Source organism: Phodopus roborovskii, unplaced genomic scaffold, assembly GCF_943737965.1.
Source record: "Phodopus roborovskii unplaced genomic scaffold, PHOROB, whole genome shotgun sequence".
In the NCBI taxonomy this organism is placed as follows: domain Eukaryota; kingdom Metazoa; phylum Chordata; class Mammalia; order Rodentia; family Cricetidae; genus Phodopus; species Phodopus roborovskii.
Window position 1 is genome coordinate 17,453,837 of NW_026126511.1, and position 26,751 is coordinate 17,480,587.

General features: G+C 43.0%; 1 protein-coding gene across 4 annotated transcripts in view; it reads right to left on the reverse strand.

The window, feature by feature from the left end:
• Positions 1-26,751, reverse strand: part of Lmo7 (LIM domain 7) — a 183,521-nt gene that overhangs the window by 76,012 nt on the left and 80,758 nt on the right. For all 4 annotated transcript variants that reach the window (XM_051195279.1, XM_051195280.1, XM_051195277.1 and 1 more), the window contains exon 4: positions 13,015-13,121. In XM_051195279.1, the coding sequence (XP_051051236.1) occupies positions 13,015-13,121 (107 nt within the window). The remainder of the gene's footprint in view (positions 1-13,014; positions 13,122-26,751) is intronic.

A 26,751-nucleotide genomic window follows, 5' to 3' on the forward strand; every position in this document is an offset into this window, starting at 1 on the left:
TAACACAATTGTATTCGAGTAACAAAATTAAAATTGTACCCACAAACTGGATGAATTTGATTATAAGTAAATCATACCACAACAAGGCTGGGAGATTCAGACATATGATGATGAAGAGCCTCCTAGAGAAGAAAACTGCACAGAGTGGCAGCTTGGATTTGGAGTCACCATTTGAACAAGCAGGAAAGGCCAGGCGTGAAAAAGACTACTACAATGAGGAAGTCTTTGTTTAACAAAAGGAGCGCGAAAGAGTATTTCTCCCCAACACCTTCCTTAAACACCTCACTTTAGTGTGTGATACACACTGAAGGTGTGGTTGCCAAGCCCTGCTAAAAATACAGTTTCAGCCCCCATACCCTTCCCCGACAAAGCCTGCACCATAACAAACTCGAATGTAGTGGGTGCACACTCAAGTGTGAGAAATGATTGTGCAAAGAGCTCACGTCCTGGTAAAGTCGGACTCATAAGTTCTTACCTGTAGCTACCAAAACATGCAACTGCTCCTTTACCTCCAGATCGTCCATTCTGGACCCAACCCAATTCTGGGAGCTCATGCCTAACAGATACCCATCAACAGACTAGAAAATCCCTTCACTCAGTCCTCCTATCTCTGAAACACTCATAGAACCAGAATTTTTATAATGCTAAGGGCACCTGTTTGGAGCCATCGTGAAGGTGTCCAGTTACACCATTTACTAAGCATGTGACACTTAGCACCTGGCATTGCCCCTCATGCACAGTTTCATATCTGTCAAGTCAAGCAAGCAACCTGTCTGGCTCTGAGATGCCACACAGCATAAAGCAAAATGCCACTATTTCAGCTGGCTGCCCCTACAAACAGTATGTAGCCTATAAGTATTAATAGTAACTGTAAAGCTCAGACCATTTATTATCAAATCTCACCCATCCTGTTATATTCTCGCCTTGGGCTACTATTTATTAACTTTATGACCTTGGTAACTAAAATGCTGCATTGACAAAGAAAAAGTTCCATAAATTTTCCTTCCTGTTGGTGAGGGTCATTCACCTAGAACCTAGAAATAGTTTCTAAGGGCTTGGTGAGTGAAGAGGCTCCCTGTAAGGAATTCAGAACCTGACTCAGGCCCTGGACTTCGATCTTCTGAGTCACTGTCTGACTCTGCCCCTACCCCCCTCGACATGCCAGCAACCACAGAAGAGTTTCATCTTACTGGAATTACACAGGGCTATTTATTGTTACACTTGATGCTCTGCACAGAGCACCTGTTTCAATCTTCAGGGGCTCCGGGGATAGCAGGACTCAGGGGCAACGGGGATAGCAGGACTCAGGGGCAACATCCAGTAAAATAAAGAATATGACTTATCTAATCCAGCAAGATAGAAAATATAACTAACCTATCTTTACCTTAGAATCGGGTTTTATCTTTTCCTTAGAATTTGAGAATAGTTTCAACATAGTAATCATTAAAGCTCTGTAAGTGGTGACAAAAATATCCTGTGTTGTATTTCCTGACTTAACTTGAAGCTAAGGATGAAAGCAATTGCAAATCGTTGCAGTTTCTCAAAGACTAAGCAAAATAGAGTGCAAGATCTGGTAAACAAGGAACTACCTAAGTCAAAGGTATTCATTAGTGCTTATTTTTAGACAAGTTCCATGCCAGTCTACGAAGGTCACAGTGTGGCAGTGTGATCCCTAGCAATTTAGATTAGTAATGCTTCATAATCTTCACCTTTTAATTAATAGGCCTGCTCCATCATCATGACAAATATGATGGAACATCCATAAATATCTGCTCAAAACCCATAAAGGCATATGTGCATATCTCAAAACCTATAAAGGCATTTATATACGTCTATCAATAAAATTCAAATAATTATTTCTCAACTATAGTTCACCTACCTGGTCTAAAACACCCGTGGTGTAACATCTTACAAGTAGAAAAATCCTAAAAATCAGTGATCTCGGATTAGGCCGCATGTTTTAGTATATTAACTTGAAGAAAGGTAGAAACAAAGCAGGGAGAAAATCTAAAGGTCAGAACAGAGGAATTTGCCAGGCATCAAACGTGGCTGTGTCAATCATGTATACAAATTCACTTTAGGGTAAAGTTTGCATGCTTAAAAATAGACTTTTGACAATGTCGGGCGCAGCACAAGAAGACACAGAAGTCCGGTTTCCAATGCTATTTATGTCTGCTTAGGCAGCATGGCAAAAGGAGACATTCCTTGACTAAAAACCTAAACTTTTGATTATTTGCCCAAGATCACCCAGCTAAGGAAGTATGTCTTCTCTCTGCTTCATTTCACTCCAGGCATCTGAAGCAAAGGAAAAACGCCAGGCTGGGCTGTTTCTAATTTAGAAGTAAGTTCAGCAAGACATCCGACAGTCTGATAACCCTTAGCTAATTCGTCTAAACCTGAATAAGTGACAGGAGTATGTCTATGGCACTCTGGGCCCTCTAACACAGTGATTCCCTAATCTCATGGCTACACCTCGCTCCAAGCAGCACTGCCTTGCAGTGAACAACTATGAATCATACAATTCTCTTTAACACCCAAAACCAAAAGTTAAGCTTTTGCTCGTCTTTACTCAAGGTAGAAGACAGATAGTTCTTGTTTCCCTTATGTTCCCATAGGTTTGGAGTCTACATACGATGGGTGTTAAATATTCGTTGGATGCTGTTTGAAATGTGCCAGAGAAAGGATCCACGGGTGAAGAAGACTCGTCAGTAACCCTACCTATCTATGCCTCCCCACAAACCCACCCTGGCCCAGCATTCCATCAAAACTGCTACTTGTGTGGCCTAAGCCAATGGTGTCAGTCTTTAAGAAAGTAGACGCCCCTCCCCGCCATTTCTTGTTAATCACACAAAAACAAGGAGGGGAGACTGAATTTATTTCTCAGTAATCTGGGATCCCGCATGTTCTGGCTGCCTATAGGTTATGATAATGTCACTCCTATTGTCTGTGGTGGCTTGAATGTAATGGCACCCAGAAACCAGCATTTGAATGCTTGACTGGCCACCAGGGAATGGCACTATTGGAAAGGAGGTGTGGCCTCGCTGGAGGGAAATGAAGTCAGTGGAGGTGGATGTTTAAGGTTTGCAAAAGCCCAAACCAAGCTCAGCAGTTCTCCACTTGCTGCCTGCAGATCTGGCTGTAGACCTCTCAGCATCTTCCCCAAAACCACGTCTGCCATGCTTCCCTGGTTGCTGGTAAGGGACTGTACCTCTGAACCTTTAAGCAAGTACCAGTTAAAGGCTTTCTTTTATAAGAGTTGCCATGGTCACAGTTTCTCCTCACAGCAATAGACAAAAGACAAGGAATTTACCTACAGTTTACCTACATCTGGAGCTCCACCCTTCAAAGACACAGAAATATGTGGTATGAGCTATTTGGTGGCATTTTATAGGCTTATAGGTAAAGACACTTTGCAATTTTCCCTCCAAATATCAAGCAAAAGAGGCCGAGTAACTGGTCAACCAAATTGCTTAACCACCTCCATGGAACACAGAATCCTTGAAGGACAATTTCCACATCTCAGTAAGCTGAAGAGAAAAATACAAAGCAGAGGCATTTGGGACGGGCAGCTGTCATTTTTCTTTCAATGAAGCCAACCAGCAGAAACTCTGACATTTGATACTTTGTGTCTCCCCCAAACTATTCTGAGCCCACAGAGCAAACTCTAGGTAAACTTAGGATTTAAGTTGTGTTAATGCAAATAGCACCTAATTCAAAGCAGGTGCTTCACTACAGCTCACCAAATCCTGCTTTCTTTCATGTAAAGCTTAAGAAAAACGGGATGTTCTTAATCTGCTTTTTGGATGATAACATTATAAAAACCATACTGATCACATTTTAGATCTTTAGACTTATATGACAGGTTGACTTTCTCCATCAAAGTCTCTCCAGTGACCCCGGCACTGTTTGCCTCAGTTACTGTGTGTATTTGCTCAATGGTTTCCCAGGCAACAACACTAAGCTTTTTGGAAAATAGAGTGATGACTGAGAAATGTGCCCTGAAGCCTTCAGTCAGTCGCCGGCCTCACCAAAAATTTGGACTCAGAATGCCAGAAATTATACCAGGAAATTTCCCCTGAACTTTTACTGTTTCGTTAGCCTTAATTTTAACGAAACAAACACCAATAAACTTCTTTATTTGTTCTATTAAATACTAAATAGCCAAGTTCTATTTAAAAAAAAAAAGAAAATGTATATTAAAACACATTAATAGAAAACCACATTTCCTGTGTTTGTTTGTTTTTCATCATATTCAAGTAAAACTGGAAAGAGTAACCACACTTCTGATAATATAATCAAGGCTTTTTATACTTTGATGGGGCATGGCCCAGAGGGAACCGAGTCGTTCTTAGTGGACAGCATGGCTTGCAATGCCCACTTGAGCTCAGTCAAGATCATGACCAACTATATTCCATTAGGAAAAGAGAACACAAGTCTTCCAAAAACCCTTTCCCATATCAGCTTCCGACTTCATCTGTGACCAAAAGGACATGTCACAAAAATGGGAGAGAAGGTGGCAAAGCTAAAAATAAGCCAATAAGTACTGCAAAGGCCTAAGTAGGTTTGAATGTGCTATAAATGGCACCATCTGAATGTGTGAAGTGTTTCTGATTCGCTCTCTTATGATGGGGAAGTTGAGCTGTTTAGAGAAATAAATTCAAATTACAATCTTGACATTTTCAGGAAATAACAGTGAAAAAATGAAGTTTTAAAAAGTTGATTAAAAAACTCACACACAGCATGGCGGACAGTAGTCCTCTCATCCTGGCTTCCTTATTTTAACAGAATTAATTCTGTGGAGTGGATTGAACATATATTTATTGTTTACTTAAAGGGCTTGAGAGAATGGGCACTGCCTTGTGGAGTGTAGGAGCCCAGTTCTCTGCACCCACATAGGACCTCCTGGAAGTGGCCCGGGAGGACCCCACACCTCTGGCTTCTGTGGGCACCCACAGTAACATGCACATACCTACACCTATACACAGAATTGAAGATAAAAATATGTTTTTAAACCCACACCTAGTCAAGCACCTATTCCCAGTAAGAAGGGCCAAGTCCCAAATGCCCTAAATTCAGAAAATTAAAGACCTATAGATGATTCACACAAGTGGCCAGAAGGGACTTTCTCCCTCTTAGGCATATGGAGGACCAAAAATAAAACAAACAAAAACAAAACAAAAATACAACGGTGGCTAGCATGGCTAGCCTATGCAAATGTTCACAGTAACACATTAGCATTTACTGAGCACTTAAAAGGCCAGTACCACAGGCTTGCGTGATAATTTCCTTTGGCCAGCCCAGCACTTCAAGGGGTAGGGTACCACCCAAGCTGTAGCACTGTCCAGATTCCGGGCAAACAACAATTACTTGTGTCATATTTAGTGGTCTAATTACAGAGTTTAGCACACAGCATAATGAAGAGAAAGCAAAGAGTTACCGACTACCATGATGTTAAGTTTACAGAGAAGTCAATCCAGCACAAGGAAGAAACACGACCCGGCTGACATCGTTTGCACCAAAATACGGAGGACAGGAGTTAGCCCCATTCAGAAGACACCAAAATCAAAGATTTTTTTTTTTTTTTTTTGCTGGATCCCAGTGAATAGGGATTGAAACTCAACCAGCGGTTTCATTCAAACTGTCAAACAGCAGGGAACGGTCAACTTTCTTAGTGTTCACAGTCTCCAAAATTATGTCACTGTCAGGAGAGGGAAACACCTGATCTTTAATGGCATAGGTTGGTAGGCGGATCCAGAGAGGAGGCTTAACCAATGTGCTACCAGCTTTGAGAGGAGGCTTCCTGAAATTGTTGGTAAAGTGTCTCGTTAAAGCAACACTCGTGACTTGTCATAAGAAATTATTTCACCAGGGATGCCTGCTTGGCAAAAACTATTCCTTGCCTTTAAGCCCTACAGGAAAGCTCGCACCCTACATGACCACCCTATTTTCCACCCCAAAACTCTTAGATGTATATTTTAGATCTCACAAGATTGAGAATGGCACATAATCATAATATAAACACATAGAGATGTTTGTAATACTTCATGTAAAGTGTAAATATGTAATTGTAGACAAACCAGGTGAAAATATGTATTATTTTCACAGCCATAAAAGAATTTACTGAAACTTCCAGCAACTACTTGGAAAGACTCATGGTCCAAAGTTCCCCTTTGCTGTGAGGGAGTAATAAATGTACCTTTTTGTTTTTTTGGGGGGGGGAATGCTGTACAGGTTCCAGAAAGTGTTGTAATGCACCATATCATTACGGTGAGAAGGCTAAGGCAGTTGAAACCGGAAGTTCAGTGGCTGCTTTGCTAGGTCAGCTTTGAATGCGACGGTGAGAACAAGGAGGAAGAGTGGGCAAACGTAAAGGAGCTTCTCCCCACCTTTGGAGCGTGGTTCAGAAGTACCCCGGAAGTGACTATAATTAAAATCCAGTTTCCAAATCAACATTTGCACTAGGTACACAAGGTAAACGAAACAATATATGCTTCTTGTTTTTAAATAGTTTTGTGAGTTGGCCAAAGTTTACATGTAGAGGAATAAGAACTTAGAAATGGAAAATCTGTGTTCCCTCCAGTTAGAAGAGTTCCTTGATGAAAAAGCTCAAATGATTGTACGTTCTTATCAAAGAACACTTTTCTCTCGTTGCTCATGTCAGGAGGCTGTACAGGCTCAGGCTAGCCTTGTCCTCACTGTGTAGCTGAAGATGATAGAGAACTTCCCATTCTGTCTCCATCTTCCACATACAGGGATTATAGACATACCTAGCACATCTCCTGTCTTCACCTCCCTGGAATTACAGGCATACATCGCCATACCCAGATTCTGGGGATCTGAACCTAGAATGTTGAGCGTGCGGAACAAGCCATATCTACCTGCTGACTTACATACCAAGACTCCTATGGGTTTATTTCAACACGATATACTCCAACTACAGATTTATGGGACTGACTGCCAAATTGTCAAGCAAATCCCTTATTTGTGGATTGTGGGCTTCTGTCAGTAAATCCTGTATCCATCTTTTGATATGATAAACAAGAAAATTACTCCTCTCTGTGGATGAAGTGTCTTTTTTTACTGAGATAAATTCAAGCACATATTAGTTTTGCCCTCACACAGATGATCAGTTAAAACAGGCCAGAACATAGCAAGCAGAGGAGAAAAGATTTAATACAGGTAGCTCACACTGTCTATATCAGCGGGGAGGGGCCAGAGAGAGAGCTCAGCACTTGTTGCTCTTGCAAATAACCTGGGTTTGGTAGCTGGCACTCCAAGTTCACCACCATCTGTAATTCAGTTTCAGGAGCAACCCCTCCTAAACTCTATGGGCACCAGACATATATGCAAGCAAAACATTCATTTGCATAAAGAAATTAAATCTAAACAAACAGCTGGTAGTAGACTATAAACTGCCTGGGCACATATTTTTCAAAATTACAATATTATTTATTTTATCTTTTCTTTTTAACATTACCACACAAATTAACAGATTTCATCATAGCATTTTCATGCATATGTCATTATACCTTTTCCACCCTCCTTCCCCTCCTCCACTGGTCTTTTCCACAAAAGGCATGAAATTTTTAAAGAAGGACTCATTACACAGAGGTGCCCTTACAAGACAATGATTTGAAAGACTAATGTCTTTCAGAAAAGTTCCCGACTTCTTGGGCCTTGTAATGAAACAGTCGCTATCTGATGGGGAAAGCAATGGACGGTCAAACTCCCATGGGGCTGACTCATGTCAACCGCTAATCAGCTCAGCCACGGAGTGAGACTCTTTGAAGCATGAACGTACGTGAGGTGGCTTGTGAAGATAAAGACCCTGGCCAGACCAGAATGTGAAATCACAGCCAGCAGGCCAGAGCAGAATCAGGACCTGTGGCATTTTCAGACTTGAAGCAGAGAAAGCTAGGGAAGAGCTGACACACAGAAGCCTTTGATTCCGGGAAACAGATTAAGAACTAGAAATGGCAAAAGACAGAGATAAAGAAGAGCTGCATTCTGCTAGAACTTCACCTCACACCTGCTCATGTTCCCCAACCATTTCCAGAGGCAAGGACCCTTAGATCCTCAAACTTTGCAAATATACACCAGCTTCGCCTGCCGGCCTCCACCAGGGCCTCAAGGGAATTAGTTCCCCTCCCGGGAAGTTCCTGTCCCCAAAGAGTGATGCAAGGAGACACAGATGTACACTGCACAATGGACTTCCTTTCTGCCCCTTCTTCTGGGAATCAATAGGAAGGGGACGTTTAAAATAGTAACACACAGCGACAGGTGGAAGTCACCATGCTCAAGTGACAGATCTAAGTTTGGGTAATGCTAAGCTTGCTTTAAATAAAAATAAAGATGGTGAGATGCTCATGCAAAACACAAACTTGCAATACAAGATCTAAAATCAGGCTTAAATTTGACAAAAAAATTAATGGGAGATGGACAAACGGCTCCATTAAGAGCACTCACTGCTGCCCCAGAAGACCTGAGTTTGGTTCCCAGCACTCATGGCAGGAGGCTCACAAACAATCCCACCTCTAGGGTTTCCAACACCCTCATCTGGCCTAAGAGAGCACCCATACACTTGGCATATACTCTCAGACACACACTTAAAAAACAAGCACATAATAGTCTTAATAAAGAGAATACTCAAAATAAATGATTTGAGCTTCATGTAAAAACTGCAAATACACACAAACATACTCAGACTCCATCTGACAAACTTCCAAACACAGCACCATCTGGTAACATGAATGACTTCACAAAGTTGTGACAAAAAATCAAGCTTGCTTCTGAAGCCAGAGAGACCTGCACAGCTGAAATGTCTCTTTGAGCCTTCCATTATTTTCACAATGGGACAATATTAACACTAATTTTACTTCAGCCCTCTCTTCCTTTGGCAAGTAGCATATATTTAAAAAACAGGGAAAAAATCTTGATTTCTATACCCTTAAAGTTATACATAAGAAGAAAAACTGAAAAAACAGCACTATATAAAATTATATTTTATGAAGTGTTGCTAACCTACATAGTGAGGCACTAAAACCATAGTAGAAATAATTTCTTTTCTTTTCATGACAGAAATATTGTGTTCAAAAGCACTGCCACTCTGTAATCATGTTACGAACAGAATGTGTCTGAAGAAGTGTTAAAATCTAGATTGGAATGCTGAGGGAGTGGGTAGAGGGAACAAACATGTTTACAGTCTGTTCAAATCTGCAACTTCAAATGTTCCACAGAAATTGTTTGGAACAGACTAGGGAGATGGCTTGGTAGGTAAGGCACATTCTGGGTAGGCAAATTATGAGGACCACAGTTAGGGTCCTGGGCAAGTGCCTGAAGACCGGGGGTAGGGAGGCATGCCTGTAACCATAGCACTCGGGGTGGAGATGGGCAGATGCTGGTGCCTCATAAGCCATCCAGACTAGCCTACGTGACAAGTTTCAGGACACTTGTATCAAAAACTAAAGTGAAAGCTGGTAGACACCAACATCAACCTCTGGACTCCAAATGTCTGTGTGTAGGTGAATGCTCCTTCCTGTACACACGCAGGCAGACACCCTACACACACACACACACAGAGAGGCATACACTCCACAAATACACATGGATACACACAAAGAGAAAGTTGTTCTAAGCAGTATTTTAAACGTGTTTTAGTTTATAAATCAAAGTTGTTAAATATACACTATTAAAACTTTTAATGTTCAAACCGACCTGGCCACCAACTCCCAAGTCCCGTAAGACAGGCTCCAGGACTCCTCTTGTGAGTTAATTTCTAATATAATCAGTCACTGTGCCTCTCTTTCTGACCAGATACCATCACAAAGACCTGGACACTTGCTGGGGGAGTTACAGGTGTGCTGCAGCATGCCTCTGTGGTCATTAGGGAGTGGGTGCCTCATCACTCCTTCCACATGGATTATGCATGTTCACTTCAGTGTGGCTACTCAGCAAAATGTTTACAGTGAAGTGAGCTAAGCTTCATGGCCACATGTTTGGGTTAGCCCTCCATCTGTCATTCGTGGAGACCGACTGAATCCTAAGTTTATTTATTAACCAATTGGAAAGAAAAAGCAAATATAAATGGCTCCTACTGATCTGTGAATAAGACTCAGCACAAAAGTGAATAGAGTCATTCAAATGTACTCGAAAAACTTCAGACTACCTCTCCTTGAAAAGCAAAATGCCTGGGGAAGCTGGCTCATATATGACTGCGTACAGTCACAGAAGCATGAAGAGTACTCAGTTCTGTGTCGTTGGTGGACATTGGCTGCAAATTAAATTCTGAGTCACAAACTGCTGAAAACCAACGCACTAGGACGGGCGTTCCTATACCCCTTACAGCTCTTGAACTGCTACTGTTCTTACTGCGCTGCTCATCCAAACACCCCACTCCCCCACACTCCGTGTACCCAGGATACATGTCTCCTCCGCCCACCAACCAAAACACCTCCTGTTCCACAACAGAGAGGATATTAACTGTTCGTCTTTTCTCTTCGTATACCTTGCCTGAGAAGCCAAGGCCAGCACAGGTCTGTAAGCAATTGCAGGCAGCAGGAAGGACACACACTTAAAATAATCGAATGGCTTACTACAGATGGGCTAAATTTAATGTTTACAGACGAGCAAAACAATCTCGGAGCACCACATGCATCCACACTCTCAGACAAATCACAATGAGCCTTGCCATCAAAATAAACACTCTGTTAAAGAAACGTAGTTATTAGATGACAGTAAACACGAAGTGACATCATAGTAGTGTCACAAGTCTGTCCACTCAGAGTCTTTCGTTTCCCCATGGCTATTTTGCGGGCCAAGATGGACTCTTATGTCGACATCAGAGTTTCTGAATCCCAGCAGCATTACTGCCTGGGGTAGGAAACCCTCCGTTGTTGAGTCTGTCCTAGGGACTGTGGGTCACTTAGCTTTACAGTGACCCACTCAACAGATGCCTGGGGCATCCCACAACAACTATGGCAATCAAAAATGTCTCCACACACTGCCAAATGTCCCCAAGGGGGAAAAACTGCCTGGACAAGAGAACCACCGATCTAATCAATGCCAAGTCCTTTAATCTACTATAATGATAGGACAAGAGTTGACCTACAGGAATCTGCACATTACATAACAACCTAGACCAAAACTAACAACCACACTTCTCCTTACTAAGCAATCATTTGCCTTCCTTTAAACCTGCTCCCTTTCATGAAAATTTCCTCCTCAAAGCACAAGGGAAGATCTCTAATCTTCTCCAGGAGGGACAGAGCCTGTCATTGCAGGAGATCCAGAACACACCCTCTACGGTCCCCCAAGATACAAGCATGGAAAGTTCTAAAGCCAAATTAGAGCTGCTGCCTGGGCTCTCTCACCCTGACTGAGGCACACCTTGCCATGACAGGCTTGTGGTTTCCACTCAAGCAAGTTGTTCTGCCGGCTTCCCACAATCCCAGTTTCACTTTGTCAGTAATTTCATTCCACTGGAGGCTGAGCCCAGATACTGACTTCTTGTCAACGTTTTAGGCCCAGCCACTCCTGAAAGCGACTCCAGGCAAGCCCTATATGCAACCGCCTTGAAATTAGGGGCCAGCAAACATGTTTCGCCTAGTTCTCAAGTCTAGGCTGCTGAGGTTCAAAGAGATACGATTGTAAAGGGGAACTCGCTTCACCTTCATACACATCGCCGGCTTAAGGGAATAACAGTTGGAAGGCTAGAGTTTCTTGGCCCAGATAGGTGTTAGGAAAAGAAACTAAACAAACACACTTCTGAATGGAAATGAAAAGGACCTTGTGTGTGGCAGAGTAAGTATTTTCAGCAACACAATTTAGGATTAGAAATGTCAATGCAACAGAAACGTGCAGACTCCCAGGCACGTATCGCCGCTGTGGAGTTGGGAAGCCACTACAGAGAGTGGTAGGTCGGTGTGGGACGGCTTGTTCCTTTGAAATATTTACTGTTCGATTTTAAAGGCACTCGTACTGCTTGAGACTTCCAGGTTAGACTGCCAGGAGACAGTGCAGACATCGTAAATATCTGTGGCATTGTCTGTCTTCAGGAAGCAATGGCCAGGTTTTAGACTCGTTAGTTGGTTTCAATAATGACTAAGGCTTCGGTACTGGGACATTAAGCACATCATCTTTATTCCAAGCACAGACAGGGTTTTCCCTTTTCACTATTTCTACACACCGAGCTTACTTCCTCACTTGGAAAAATGTTCACCAGGTCCAAGAGCCTAGATAAGGCGTTAAGCATTATTTCAGAATTATATAACTTCCATGTCACATTTACCTGGCGACACCATTGCACTAGTGAGTTCCTGGTTGCAGATTGGGCTTGGAGGAGTGGGGGGACTCTCCATTCTCCTCAAACCATTCATTCACTCATGGATACTGCTGCCCACACAAACTCCAACAGAATGGACACAGACCTGTGTGTGTCCACTTTCACCTTCTTGTACAAAGTATTCAAACGGTGGGAATGGGTTCATTATTTTAAAAGCAACCACAGTCAACCAGGTGCTTGGCCCTAAGCAGATAGTCCTTCCAGATATTAACAAGTAACTTACAGCGGTTGTTTTTAATTTTTCTGTTAACAATCGTGTCCTATTTCCAACTACCTAAGAACTATTTTAAACTGATCATTTTCACCTTAAGTTATAGTAATAGCCTGTAAATTCACTTCATGATTATAATGAATATCCTCACCTCTAGCAACCAAACACTATCGTGCTGGAAAACATTAAAATATAAACCGCCACTCTGGTCAGCACAGAGATTTACAACAAGATTGTGACACAGTATCAGTTACAGCTGGCTTCTCACTCTCAGTCCCCAAGCCATTTTTTTTTTTAAGAGTCTATTTTGGAATGAGACGGAGAGGGGAAAGATCGTTCCATAATTGCAAAATCTCTCAGCAATTATTTTCACTTACACTGCAAGCCTTTGGTTTAAAAAGATATACCTCTTTTTTACAATTACATATTTATTACAGATGTAAAACACACCAGTGGAACTTACTTGACAGTGACTCGATTTGATAAATCCTGTAGATCCCCGGGATGAAAAAGCTGGGCTTCTTTCAATCCAATCTGTTCACAAGCTTTCAAAAAAACGTTTATATTATCCTGTGAAAAGAATCAGAAAGTGATTGTTTAGCCGAGCTTGCTCTCAGACAAAGGTTACCAATTTTTATGATACAACTTCCCAGCTTCAAAGTCCAATTATAGTCAGCAAAGAGGCGGTGGCAAGAAGGACGCATAAGTGTATCTGAAAGAAGAAGGAAAAAAAAAGCCGGTGGACACGTATAGCCTTTCAGTCTTCCAGAGCATAAAAGGTGGTGCTATCTTATGCCCGAGCGTACACTCTTTCTGTGATCTTTGTGACTGGCACGTTAAACATTACCTGTTATAGGACAAGCGCCTAGCCAGTGAGCAGTAACCTACACTTTGATGTCAGCTCTGCTCCGCAAACAAACGCCCTCCCTCTTCCCAGCTTCGCACGCCAGGCTTCACCTCTTTAAAAATAACTCCAGCTACTGACATTCACCCACCCAGAAACTGTTGGCAGGGAAGAAATACGAGGAGGAACATTCTGTTTCTATGATTGCAAATTACAGAACGGCTATGGAATACCACACCTGGAATCTGGGTTTGGTTGCTGAGCCAGCTCGTGACAGGCACAGAGACCATGCTATAGGACCAAGGAGAAGCCTGAAGCTTATTGGCTGAACCGGACCATTGGGGAGTGGCATATTACTCATTCCCTGCACCTGTCTGAAGAGCTGCCTCCAGAAAAAAAAAAAAAACACTGAAAACCTATCTGCCACCTCCAAGCCTGCCCTCCTCTCTAATTTCAAAACTCCAATCCTCCATTCACGAACCAATGCTTGCCATTTTGCTAAGCTGCCACAGGACCACGACGGATTCTATTTTCAGTGCACTGTACTGCAACCACACACACTGGTTACTAGGATCAGCTTTGGCACCATCCCTTACCGCTCTTGAAGAAGAAGGACTTCGTGTGGCTGAGCTCCTGGTGACTCCCTGTGGACTCTTTACTTTTGCTTTGCCGGGGCTGTGGGTAGGGGAATGTCTTGCTTGCGTGCTAGCACACGCTTGTCCACTTAGGTTGGCTGGCAACACCGCCTCTGTGGCATGGGCCTCCCTGGAGCCACACCCACCCCCTCCCGAGTCCAGGTCCACAGACCAGAAGATAATCTGCCTCTTGGAGACGGAGGTACTCCCTACGCACAGGCAGCAAAGTCAGGATGAGAGGGAATATCAGAGACTAAGGGGACTTCAAGAAAGTGCAAGAGAAAGTGTGGCCAGAGAAACACAACACTGACTGCCAAGGAAGGGAAGGAAATTTAAAAAAAAAAAAAAAAATCAACAGCAGCAGCAAAACCTATTTGTGAAAGTGGGAGGGTGCTTTGAGCCAAACACAGTATGCACTAGGAACTGAAGTATTTGGATCCTTTGAAATAAGTTGGCCCCAAAGACCACAGAAATTTCTAAGAGGTAACAGAGTGGAGAGAAACTGAGGAAGACACCCACAATTGACCTCTGACCTCTACATGCACACACACACACACACACACACACACACACACAACTTATTAGCAAAATCCCAGTAGAAACACGATGACAATTTCACTGTTAAGCTTACAACTTCTAAATGCTACACTATCTATAACTATTTGAAAACACAAACCATTTTTAAAATGCCCACTCTCAGAAGAGCAGACAACAAAATGACTCATTGAGCCAATATCCCACCCCTGGCAAGAAGCCAAAGGGACAAAATAAACTATTAAGCATTTTCATATCTGCCTAACTTGGTTTTGAACAACTTAAAGTCACATGAACTGAGAACACACGGAAGAAGAAGAATGCTTGCCTGGTTAAATACAAGGCCTCAAAAGCAGGGTGCCTGGAACCATAGATAGATAGATAGATAGATAGATAGATAGATAGATAGATAGATAGATAGATAAATGCTGAAACAAAATCAAGCATAGAATAATACTAAGGAACTAAATAAGGGTAAAAAGAACAGGCATATTTTACAAAATCATAATGGCACTCACCTGGTGAACGAAATGTACAAGCTGATAAGGCAGAAACCACACATTCCTCAAAACCCATCTACGTATTTAGAGAGAAACCACTTCAAATCGAAAGTGACGAGGCTCCAGCAGGAACAAAGTTCAAGGAAAAATACAAGTGCTGTGATTACATCTTAGACTTGAGTAAAGCTCTTTATCAGCCACAAAGCAGAATGCTGTTTTAAAAGCTTAGTGGTACTTGCTCTCAAAGCAGGAAAACACTCTATATAAATTCACACACGGCCTATGCTCTGGGAGTGGGTTCTACTCCAATCAGAATTGTAACCTATATCATGCATCTTGGACTGGAGCCCACTGATAATTTATTTCCTGCAATTTCAAAGGATCCAGGCAGAGCATTGCCTCAGGGGATACACAAAATTATAAAATAAAATTTCCACGTCTGTTCCAACATCAAGCAGCCACACCCAGCTCAGCATAATAAAAAGAAAGCATTTAGCCCTCACTGGATGGAATTATTTTCATTTGATACTACCAGGAAAGGAAGGGGGTGCAAAACAAAACAACAGCAACAACAAAGTCCAAATGGGAATCAACCTCGTCTAATTGGCCTGGGAGCCAGGACTGGCTAAAGAACGATTAGTTATGCCTTTTGGCCCCATTTTCCTTACCCATGCAAGTGACTGGCATACAGATCTGCAAACCATTACACAGGGCAGACAATTCTCTCTGCAAGAAGAGGGCGCCCAAACCCCCAATCCCTTACACAAATACATATTCCATAGCCCACTTGTTAGAAAAGAGTTTCTGTCAAAGAGCCTGCTTTAAAAACACATAATCCCTACACCTGCAGTGCCAATAGTCACTTCTCAAAACAAACCAAAATAGTAACAATAAGTTCTAATGGTATCTAAGTGGCTCCTTCTCATTTACAGCATTTGTGTGGGGATGAAGAAAGGCAAACACTCTAGAAAAAGGAATCTTGATATTTTCACACTCTGCATCCCCCCTCTCCACATCTGATTAATCGTCAGGAAAAGTGGTGCTTACCTAAAACACAAGGATTAAAATGCCAGAAAGATCTACAAAGCTCTCCAGCTTGTGTTGGTCGATTGCAGGACCTTGGTTATGCAATGCTGCAAAACGAATGATCCTAAAATGGCCGCATAAGAGGCCGTGGCGTCTGATAATTTTGCAGATTCCAGAACGTACCTTGAATAGGTGGGGTTCTGACTTTGAGGACCCCTCATCGAACTGTAACTGAGAAGTCAGCCTAGTCTGCAACCATACAAAGGCTTTCCTGGTTCTGTGGCTGCTCCCAACCTGACTTACTCATGTGGATAGCAAATCAGGGCAAATAGATGTTTCCATACGGCCACCTGATAGAGACAGAGATCTAAGAGGACAAAGCGGAAGCTGCACTTCCTGGCTTTTCAAAATCTTGTTCTGTCATTTCTGTAAGATTCTCCTGTTACAGAGACCAGCCCTGTTCAGTCAAGACTACACAAGGCCATAAACAACAAATGAGAATCACCAGGCCACACTAGAATATTGGCTCCAACACCTCATTGTCTGGACATTAGAGATCCCTACCCCACTCATGAAAAATATTCACTCTCTCCCAAGGCCCCCCAAATTCCTGTTATTAGTACATTTGTTTAGTGTGTGTGTATGTGGTGTGTGTGTATGTGGTGTGTGTGTGTGTGTGTGTGTGTGTGTGTGTGTGTGTGTGTGAGTTAGTATGGATGCATGGATGCATGCCACAGCACCTGTGTTGAGGCCACAGAACGACTTTCAGGAGTGAGTCAGTCCTCTCTTTCTACCATGTGTTCTAGGAATCAAACTCAGGTCGCCAGCCTTGTGTGGTGGATGCCTTTACCCACTGTCTTAGTTGGAGTTGCTATTGCTGTGATGAAACATCGTGACCAAAAGCAAGCTGGGGAGGAAAGAAATGCTGCAGTCCATCACTGAAGAAAGTCAGGACAGGAACTCAAACCAGGTGGGAACCTACAGGCAGCAATTGAAGCAGAGGCCATGGGGGGGGGGGGCTGCTTATTGGTTTGCTCCTCATGGCTTGCTCAGCCTGCTTTCTTCCATTTCTTTTTAAACTCGTGACCCCCAGGCCAGAGATGCCACCACCCACAGTGGGTTGCCTCACCACTACCAACACCATCAACCACTGAGAAAATGCCCTGTGAGCTTGCCTGCAACCTGCTCTTATGGAGGCTTTTTCCTTTTTGTTGTGGGTGTTTGCTTTGTTTTGTGTTTGTTTTTAGAGACAGGGATTCTCTGTGGTGTTTTGGGGGCTGTCCAGGAACTTGCTCTGTAGACCAAGCTGGCCTCAAATTCACACAGATCCACCTACCTCCCTCTCCCACAAGCTGGGATGAAAGGTGTTCGCCACCAACATCCGGTTCTAAAGGAGGCACTTTCTTAATTGAGGCCCCCTCCCCTCATTTATCTTTAGCTTGCTTTCTAGTTAATATCTAACTATCTAGCACCACCACTGAGTCATTTCACTGGACCATAACCCCCAAATTCTCATCTCTTATCAAGGTGACATTAAAATGTGGAATTATCATCAAAGTCGGCTCCGGTTGCGCTTGAGGTTTCAAAAGTCCCATCCTGAAGTAGAGCCGTTGAGTACAGCTCCTGCCAACCCAACCACCTGTGAATGAAAAGGAAGTACCAGCCCTCTTGTCCTGAAAGCCTGCTTTACATATATGTAATACCTACACTGCTTTTTAGGGCCAAAGGTGATATCTCAAAAACAAAACCTGATAACCCCTAATGGTATCTAAATAGCTCCTTTTTGTTTACAGTGTTGCTATGGGGATAAAGGAAGTCAAAAGCCACAGAAGGAGCAGGAGGCTTGGGTTAGAGGGGAAATACTGAAGCCACAAGCATTCTCCAGGTGGAGGTGTGGAGGAAGGGAAGGCACACAAGGGCCACCTGTCCCTAGAAACTCCAGATGTTTCCCCCTTAGCACCCAAAGCCAGGGAGTCAGCTCCACGGTTTCTGGCTCCTCTCTCTGGAATCTTCAGGCCACCTTAAACACCATCTTTGTCTTTTCTTGCAAACTAGGCTACGTGAACATCTGTGCAGCTCTCTCGGTCAGCTTTCCATCTTGCCCATGGAGAGTCAGAGCAACTAAATAACCAAGGTCTTCTCGTGCAGGCTGCCAGTACTTCTGTAAATTCCATTCCCTCCAAGGAAAGGTCCAATCTGAGGCTGCACTGCCTCTTCAGAGAGCCACACCCACCCACGGGCCTCAAGAGATGCCTTCTCCACTTCAGTCTTCCAGGAAGACAGGATGGTACCCTGCACCAACACCTTAGAAACCCGCCCGCTGGGATGGACAGTCCTAAGTGCTACCTTATATTCTTTCTAGGAACTCAGAGGATTTTATAACTGCACCCTCTACTTCATCATTAACCTTGTTTTCCTGCCAATGATCTGAATTTAATCTAGGCCGGAAAACTATTTCTCAATTCTAGCAACATTTACTGACTCAAGAGTCTGGACAGTTGTCAATAGCAGTGATGCCTGTGTGGTTTGTGTTTATTACCCCATTCTTCCCTTGCTCCTCCGGTGTTCTGCTGCGAACTGAAAGCAGAAGCTAGGCTGGACTTCGGCGCTCTGCAATGTTCACTACAAATGTGAGAACTCTGCACTAGACCACCTAGCTACTTGTATAATTCCTCGGTACACTGGAGTGACTTATCAGAAGGGTAGAATAACCCTGGGAGCTGGCTATCATAATAGTTTCACATTAAGGAACATAGAAAATTACAAATCTGGAACACAAGTGTACAGAGATACTGAACTTCAGATGCCCTGGTCAGGATACCCAGCCAGCAATAAATCGGTTTCAAAACCCATGAAAAACAATTGATCTTAAAGCATAACTTAAGGAGAGCTGGAGAGATGGCTCAGAGGTTAAAAGCTCTGGGCTGTTCTTTCAGAGAAACTGGGTTTGGTTACCAGAGCCAACATGGCAGCTCACAGCTATCTGTGACTCTAGTCCCAGGGGTCTGATGCCTACCTCTGCATTTCTGAGGGCACTAAACATACAGTGTGCCCAAACACATATGCAGGCAAAACATTTCTACACATTAAAAATAAATCAAGTCTGAAAAATAAGAGGAGCTGCTCAAAAACCGTGGTTTAAGGAATCAGGCATGCATTGGCAGGAGTTGAACTCAATGTTGTGGATGAAGCCTTCTTGAAGAAGGGAGAGCATGAGCAGAGATCAAACTGGGCTACACAGTGATACCCTGTCTGCAAAAGGAAAATGGAAAAATGAATGAAAGAAAGAAAGAAAGAAAGAAAGAAAGAAAGAAGTCAAACACTAAGGTATATCTTAGTAGTAGAGTGCTTAGACAGCATCACAATGCCCTGGATTGGATTTCCAGAACAAACAGGGAGGGGGGTGTAGGGAGGGAAGGAGAGAGACAGGGGAGAGGCAGGGGGGAGGAAGGGGGGAGGAAGGGGGAAGGGGGAGGGAGTGATTCCCAATCACATACAATATTTAAAGGACACCTAAAGAAAGGCATGAAAAATAAATCTAGCACCCAGAAAAATAAGACTAAAAGTATTGTGCAACACAAGGAAAGAGAAGAAGTTTCCAGAATCTATGAGAAATACAGAATATTCAAACAACTTGACAATGAAGTACCGTGAGTGATACGTAAACGAACGAATGACAAAGATTCTAGCGCCGGGCAAAGATCCCTCAAATCCAGAAGCACTTCCACCCACCTGACAGTCAGCCTCCTGGTCAAGCCACCTCCTGTACCCCACCACGTAGGATGCTCACTTTCCGGAGGGGTCGTGGGCAGGAAACAGTTCTCACATTCAGTTAAGTCCAAACACAGATTGTGTTCCACCTTGTCCCATTCTTGTCCAGTTCTAAACAAGCTTCTCTCCATCATCTGGGCTCTGTCTTCATGATAAATGCTCAACACAGAGTGTGAAGGCAACACAAAGCTGACAAACGTCCAAACCTTGGGCCAGAGTTGATATAAGTCTTTGCTAAGGTCTCCCCTCTTGAGCCTGTCAAACCAGTTGACTTCTAGAAACACTTAATCCATAATGTTACTTCAGCACATTTCCTTGTCCTTTTACCAGGGATAGAAATCGTCGGGATGAGTGTCAGGGTCCTAAATTAAATTAGCCACCCTGGTTTTAGTGAGCTCTCATCCTCTACACAAGGACACTCCCTTCTGTGACCTTACTATTTCCTTCCTCATCCCAATCCCACACTCGTATGTCCCAAAGAACCAACGAGATGCTCTGTCAGGTCACATACAAGCACACTATTCCCAACACACAGATGCAGAAACAGTTCACATGTCCATTAACCAATGGCTGCACAAGCTGCAATGTCAGCATTCAAGACTCTTGCTCACCCACTAAAAAAAAAGCCACAAAACACGAACATGCTCTACAGGTTAGGTGAACTTCCAAACCATAATGCTAAGTCAAAGAGGCCAGTACACAAAGGGCACATGTAAATGAAGCATCCAAAATGGCTATGCCCTTAGAGACAGAATGCAAGCTGATGGTTGCCAGGGGCCAAAGAAGGAAACAGGGAGGGACTACTTAAAGATCAAGAGGTTTTACCTTGAAGTCCTGAAATGTTCAGTGATTGCATGTTATTATAAATACCACTAAATGGTTACCTTTGAAATTGATGTTATACGATTCTCTTTTCAACAAATTATTTCTAAGAGGTGCCCTCTCCAACCTGTTTAAAAATATAATGTCTTTTTTTTTTAAATGTATGTCTGGCAATGTTGACAAGAAACTCGCCATGCAAGTAGGAGGACCAGAATCTGATCCCAAGGACCCACTTGAAACATGCTGGACTCGGTGACACACACTGGTAGTCCCAGCACTGGGAAGCCTGGGCCTTGATGACTGACCAGTCCTTCTGCTCAGTGAACAGAAGCCAATGAGAAAGCCTGTCTCAAAGGTCAAGGTGGACAGAGCCTGTGAGATGGTTCTCTGGATACAAGCACTTGCCATGCAAGCCTGGTGACCCGAGTTTGATCCTCAGAACCCACTTTAAGGAGGTAGGAGAGAACTGACTTCACAAATTCGTTATCTGACCTCATGTATGTCATGGCATGTTCATACCCCTGCATATACATCATACAGGCATACATACAATAATAAAATTTAAAGATGAGTGGCTGCATGGTTGACCTCTGACCTGTACAAGCTTGTGTGTGTACACATATGCGCACGTACACACACACAGAGACATATTTTTAAATGTTGTGCATAGTCTAATTTACATGAATGATACTTATTTCCCATCACACATCAAATCGCTCATTACCAAAAGTCTGTATCTTTATTAAAGTATACTACACCAGCTAGGCTAGTATCAGCTCCTAAGTCATTTTCTTTATTACTTGAAGGGTCAAATATAAATAAAAAAAAAACTCTCAGTGATAAATATTAACTGTACTAACTTCCAAAGGGCAGAGAAAAGACACTATGTTCCAGAATTCTCCACATCACAGTCCCTCTGTATAAAACCAGACATGCAAATATCTAGTCATTGCATTCAGCCACTTGGACCCCTTTCTGTCAATATTTCCTGGGTAGATAAGGTCAAGAACTGTCTGTCTGAAATGACAGGTTTTATAGAGACAAGGCTAATACAGAGGAACTCATCCCAGATGGAAAAGCTCAAAGTCCCAAGCAATTATGAAAGTAAGTTAAGCTGTGCTTAGGCATGGGAGCCCTGCAAAACTTAATCCAAAGCTCCTAGAAGATACCACCTGGAAGTCCTACTCCCCTGTCACCACAAGACTCTTCTTGTGGCTTTAGAAGTAGCAGAAAGGGACAAGCCTCCTGCAAACAAACTTAAAATACAGAAGAGTACATGATGTGTATTACATAGAGTAGACAGTGTAGGTCCAGGGACTTAAAAACCTCAATTTCTTTCCTATTTTGAGGCAGCATTGAAGTCTCAAAATGTTCACAGAGATGCAGAGGGAGGCATCCTTTGAAGCAAAGACATCCAACTCAATCCATCTGCTGACACCTGTCAGTGCCATGCAAACACAGAGGAGCCATGCAGATGAAGTTCATACACAGAAAAGCAGGGAGACGACAGCCTAGTTCCTTGCCATCAAGCAAGGTCACAAAACAGTGTCACTGGCTATGACCAGGAGCTTAATAAGACACATGGAAACTTAGGGTTCATTCCAGACTTTCTCAAACATAGCCCAGGTTAAAGGAATATTCCCCAGAAGTCTTCAGTCCTGAGAGGAAAATAAGACAAAGGCATTACCAAAAGGAACTCAGTGTTCAGTTGGGCTCTGGGTCCCTAGAGAGAATGCTGGAGTCTGTGTTATACAACCAAAAAGTACTTGAATTCTACTTTCATGGTATATAAATAAACAGCAATCAAATTTCTTTTTAAACAACCACTAAGTATCAGGGTGACTAAAATGTATCCAAATGTGCATTTTAATTATACAGATCACATTTAAGAAAGAACAATGTGATCAGTTAGTACTGGCTGCTTTGAACTCATGTATGTCAATTCTCCTGCCTCAGCTTTCCACTAGCTAATCCTGGCTTCTTCATTTGAGGTAGAATAATCCTCAACCTTTTAGCTTATGTTGCTTAGCTAACAATATGTAGTAAATATATACAGTTATCAACAAATACATCCATATTTTATGAGGGCTCAAATTCAAGATCCTCCTGCCTCAGCTTGGGATCACAGGTGTACATCACAACAGCCTGCTTCATTTTTTCTTTTAATTTTTCTTGGTTATCAAAGAAAAGAGCTCGGGTCATTGTTCAGAGCAAAGGAGCTGAGGCCAAGGGCAGCAGCAAAGTTTTGTAACACAAGAGGACAGGAATAAAGACCAACAAGAGGGTAGAGGAACTGCCAAGAGACACGGCGGGACCAGGAGATTATCCACACTGCCGCAAAGCCAGCAGTGTGGCACCTGGCGTTCTGCCAGCACTGATTGGCAGAGCAGGAGCAACCACCACCACAGTAAGAGGGGCAGAGCTGAGAGCTGGCAATTCAGGGCAGCAGGAAGCCAGCAGGAAAGGGTGTTCTGGTAAGGGCGGTTTGCCCACATGTTGAATTAACCCGGGATACCCACTGGCCCACACAGGAGCAGGAGCAGCCTTTGTCCAATAACAGCATAAAGTAGGGGACGGTTTTGCACATTATTCAAATCACACTGTATATCAAAAGCGAAGTCATCCTAAAACTCACCTGCTCAAAAAAAAAAAAAAAAAAAAAAAAAAGCTGAATGCATGCCAAAGAGAATGCTATGCTAATGTAGCAATGTAGCTCCTTTAAAAAGCACATCATAACAATGCAGAGAGAGAGAGAGGGAGAGTTTATGAAGCAAATTTAAGGAGGGGAAATTGCCTGGCAACACTTGAGAACCAGCTGGGAGGGAGGGAGCGCTTCCTTCTGCCAGGACAATGCCCCACCTCCACCCCACACTCAGAGCACAGCGCATCAGCCCTGACTCAGACTTTTCCATCCCAGGACTGACTTCTGCTCCAGGCTGACTCCCTTCAGTCATTCCAAAGTCTCGGTGCTTCTAATGGCAAAACACTGCTCCGAAATCCACTGACTTAGTGCACAGAGAATATCCGCCATTCCTGACATAAGTCTTAGCAAACTGAACAGCAGTCCATCCTCCAAGACCCCATAGGCTCTCCCAAGGTCACGTTGCCTCTTTAAATGCCCCTTGTCCCCTTCGTGACAATTTTCAGTTCTTGTATTATCTCAACTGGTCCTTCAACCGGCAACTTTTTTCCTCATACCTTTTGCCAGGTAGCATCCTGAAGCACTTTACAATATTATCCTACTCAAATTCTCATTTTAAAAAATACAAGTCTGTCTGTGCTTTATACTGAGAACAAGTAGTCATCCAAGGTCCCATTGAAGGTCATCCATTATCCTGTGGGGCTGGTCAGGGGTGGCAGTGTAACACAGATAAATACACTTAACCCCTGTGTCAGCGTCGTAAGGCTGCACTAAGATTCCTACAACAGCTTTATTATCTCAGTTCCACAAATCATCCATCCAGCGGTTCTCAACCTCCCTAATGCTGCAAGCCTTTAACACAGCTCCTCATTGTATGGTGACTACCCTACCCCAGCCATAAAATGATTTTCCATTGCTACTTCATGACCATAATTTTGCTACTGTTATGAATTATAATGTAGGTATATGTGACCTGTGAAAGGGTCATTTGACCCCTAGAGGGGTCATGCCCCACAGGTTGAGAACCACTGATCTAAGTTCTCATGGGGAGAAAATCCAAGTGTCCTGCATTCTAAGAGCAATTTTACTTTCCCATCTTCCAATGGCCGCTGACACCTTGGCTCACTCTCTTGTCTGTCTTTCCATCTTCAAAGAGAGTGGACTTAGATGGGTTCATCAGCATCTCCCTCAAGCCAGATTCCTCTACACACAGTCTTGTGAACTCATTGGGCCCACTTCAACCCCCGATCTTAAAGTCAGTGGAATAGCAACCTCGGTCCCATCCTCATGCTCCTTGGTCTAGTGAATTTTCCCAGTCTCCATGGTTTATAATGTGAGCTGCCTTTGAGAACCATTTCAAACTACAGCAACGGCTGAGCCTCCTTTAAAGCAGGTCCTACAAGCTGGACATCCCTTCTGGGGTAAAAGCCTCTGTAACTCAAGGCTGGACTTCAGGGTGTTCAATTATTGCCAAAGACTTATTAAGAATGCTTACTCATTAAAAAATAAATAAATAAAAGCTTGTGGGTTACCACTGAGAGCTTAGGGAGAAAGGGGTCATATTGTGATTATATAACATGTAGTATCTCCAGCATGTGATAAGTGGGCAGTGAAGGGAAGTCACTGAACCTCACCTGTTAGAGGCTAGTATTTTTCCTGTTGGCATTGGAAATACACTGTTAATTGGCATCTACAAGGATGCTTTAGCAATACCCAGGGGACCCTCATCCACATTTCATAGGAAGATATGTAAAATACAGCTGGTCAAGATTAGAAGAAAATAAAGCGGATATAGGAAAATCTAAATTATAAATCTGACACTGTCATAGATACAGTCTTAAAATATAAATTAAGCTCATAAACCAAATAAAATCATTCTGGGTTCCCATGACCTTTTTTCCAACTAAAATATAGTTAACATTTATTCCTGGAGTTGGGCCCATCTAGATCATTTTTGTAAATCCGCATTTTATTAATTTGTATTTAAGCTGTACTTTAACCAGACAAGCTGAATTATTATCATCAGTTCTTACATTTCTTACTGGTGAACATGTACGGGTCATAGTACTAGACAGAGTAAAGGGAGTGGTAGTCATCACTGGCAAAGCACATTACACCTTAACCTTTCACCCCATAGTTGACTTTTAACAGGTAGTGTCTCCAAATTAAAAAAAAAAAAAGAATAAACATATATCATTGTGCTTTTTATTCTAATTATTAATGGTAGACAAATTCCATAGCATAAAGGTACTTACACACTTATCGCTATATAGCTATAGAAAATAGAAAATGAGGTTGCTGGTCTTCCTTCGATAGCTCAGTTGGTAAGAGTGGAGGACTGTAGGTTGACATAGAAAATGACGTTGCTGAAACCCAATAAGAATCAGGCAAAGAAATGTCACTACACAAAACAGTAAGACAGGATGGAAGAAAGGGAAAAGGGGAAGATGAAGGATGAGAGATGAAGCTGTAATCCCACTGGGCCCCATGGCCATATCTTCAGGCGTCATGGCCATGGACTTGAGCATGTGCTGGCTAGTTTTATGTCCACTTGACACAAGTTATAGTCAGCTGAGAGGAAGAAGAGGAAGAAACCTTGGCCGGGAAAATGCCTCCTAAAATTGGGCTGCAGGACAACTCTAGCATTTTCGTAGTGATTGATGTGGAAGGACCTAACCCACTGTGGGTGGGGCCATCCTTGGGCTGGTGGTCCTGGGTTCTCTTAGAAAGCAGGTTGAACAAGTCAGGGGGAGCAAGCCAGTAAGCAGCACCCCTCCATGGTCTCAGCATGAGCTCCTGCCTGAAAGTTCCTGCCCTGTTTGAGTTCTTGCCTACCATCCTTCGATGACGAACAATGATATGGGAGTGTAATCCAAACCCTTTCTTCCTCAAATTGCTTTAGTCGTGGTGTTTCAACACAAGCAATAGCAACCCCTAAAATAGAGCACTATCCATGACAGCCTCTGCCTTAAGTGGGGTTGTTGCTGTGATGACAGAGTACTTACATATGCTAGGGTCTGAGTACTGTCTGTCTGTCCAGTGGATACATGTCTGCTCCCTGCCGTGATGATCATGAAACTGAAAACAAGCCCCCAATTAAATGCTTTGTTTTATAATTGTATTGGTCATGGTGTCTCTTCACAGACACAGAAAGGTGACTAAGATAGTGTGTGAAACCTATCACAGTTAGGTCTGAGAGAACATGATTTGTGTCTTCTGCTTCTTGCCCTGGGGTTTGTTATCTTCCTTCTCTGTTGTACTGTCAGCCTGGGAAGTGCATTAGTAAGATGGGGACTCTCTTCAGCAAGCAGACCCACGGAGGAGAGGCAGTCTGTGGGGGACACACTTCAACAGATGATGTTTGTAGCACAGAAAGATTTCTTCAGAACCATACATCGCAGGTATTGTGAGGAATGCCTAGCAGTGG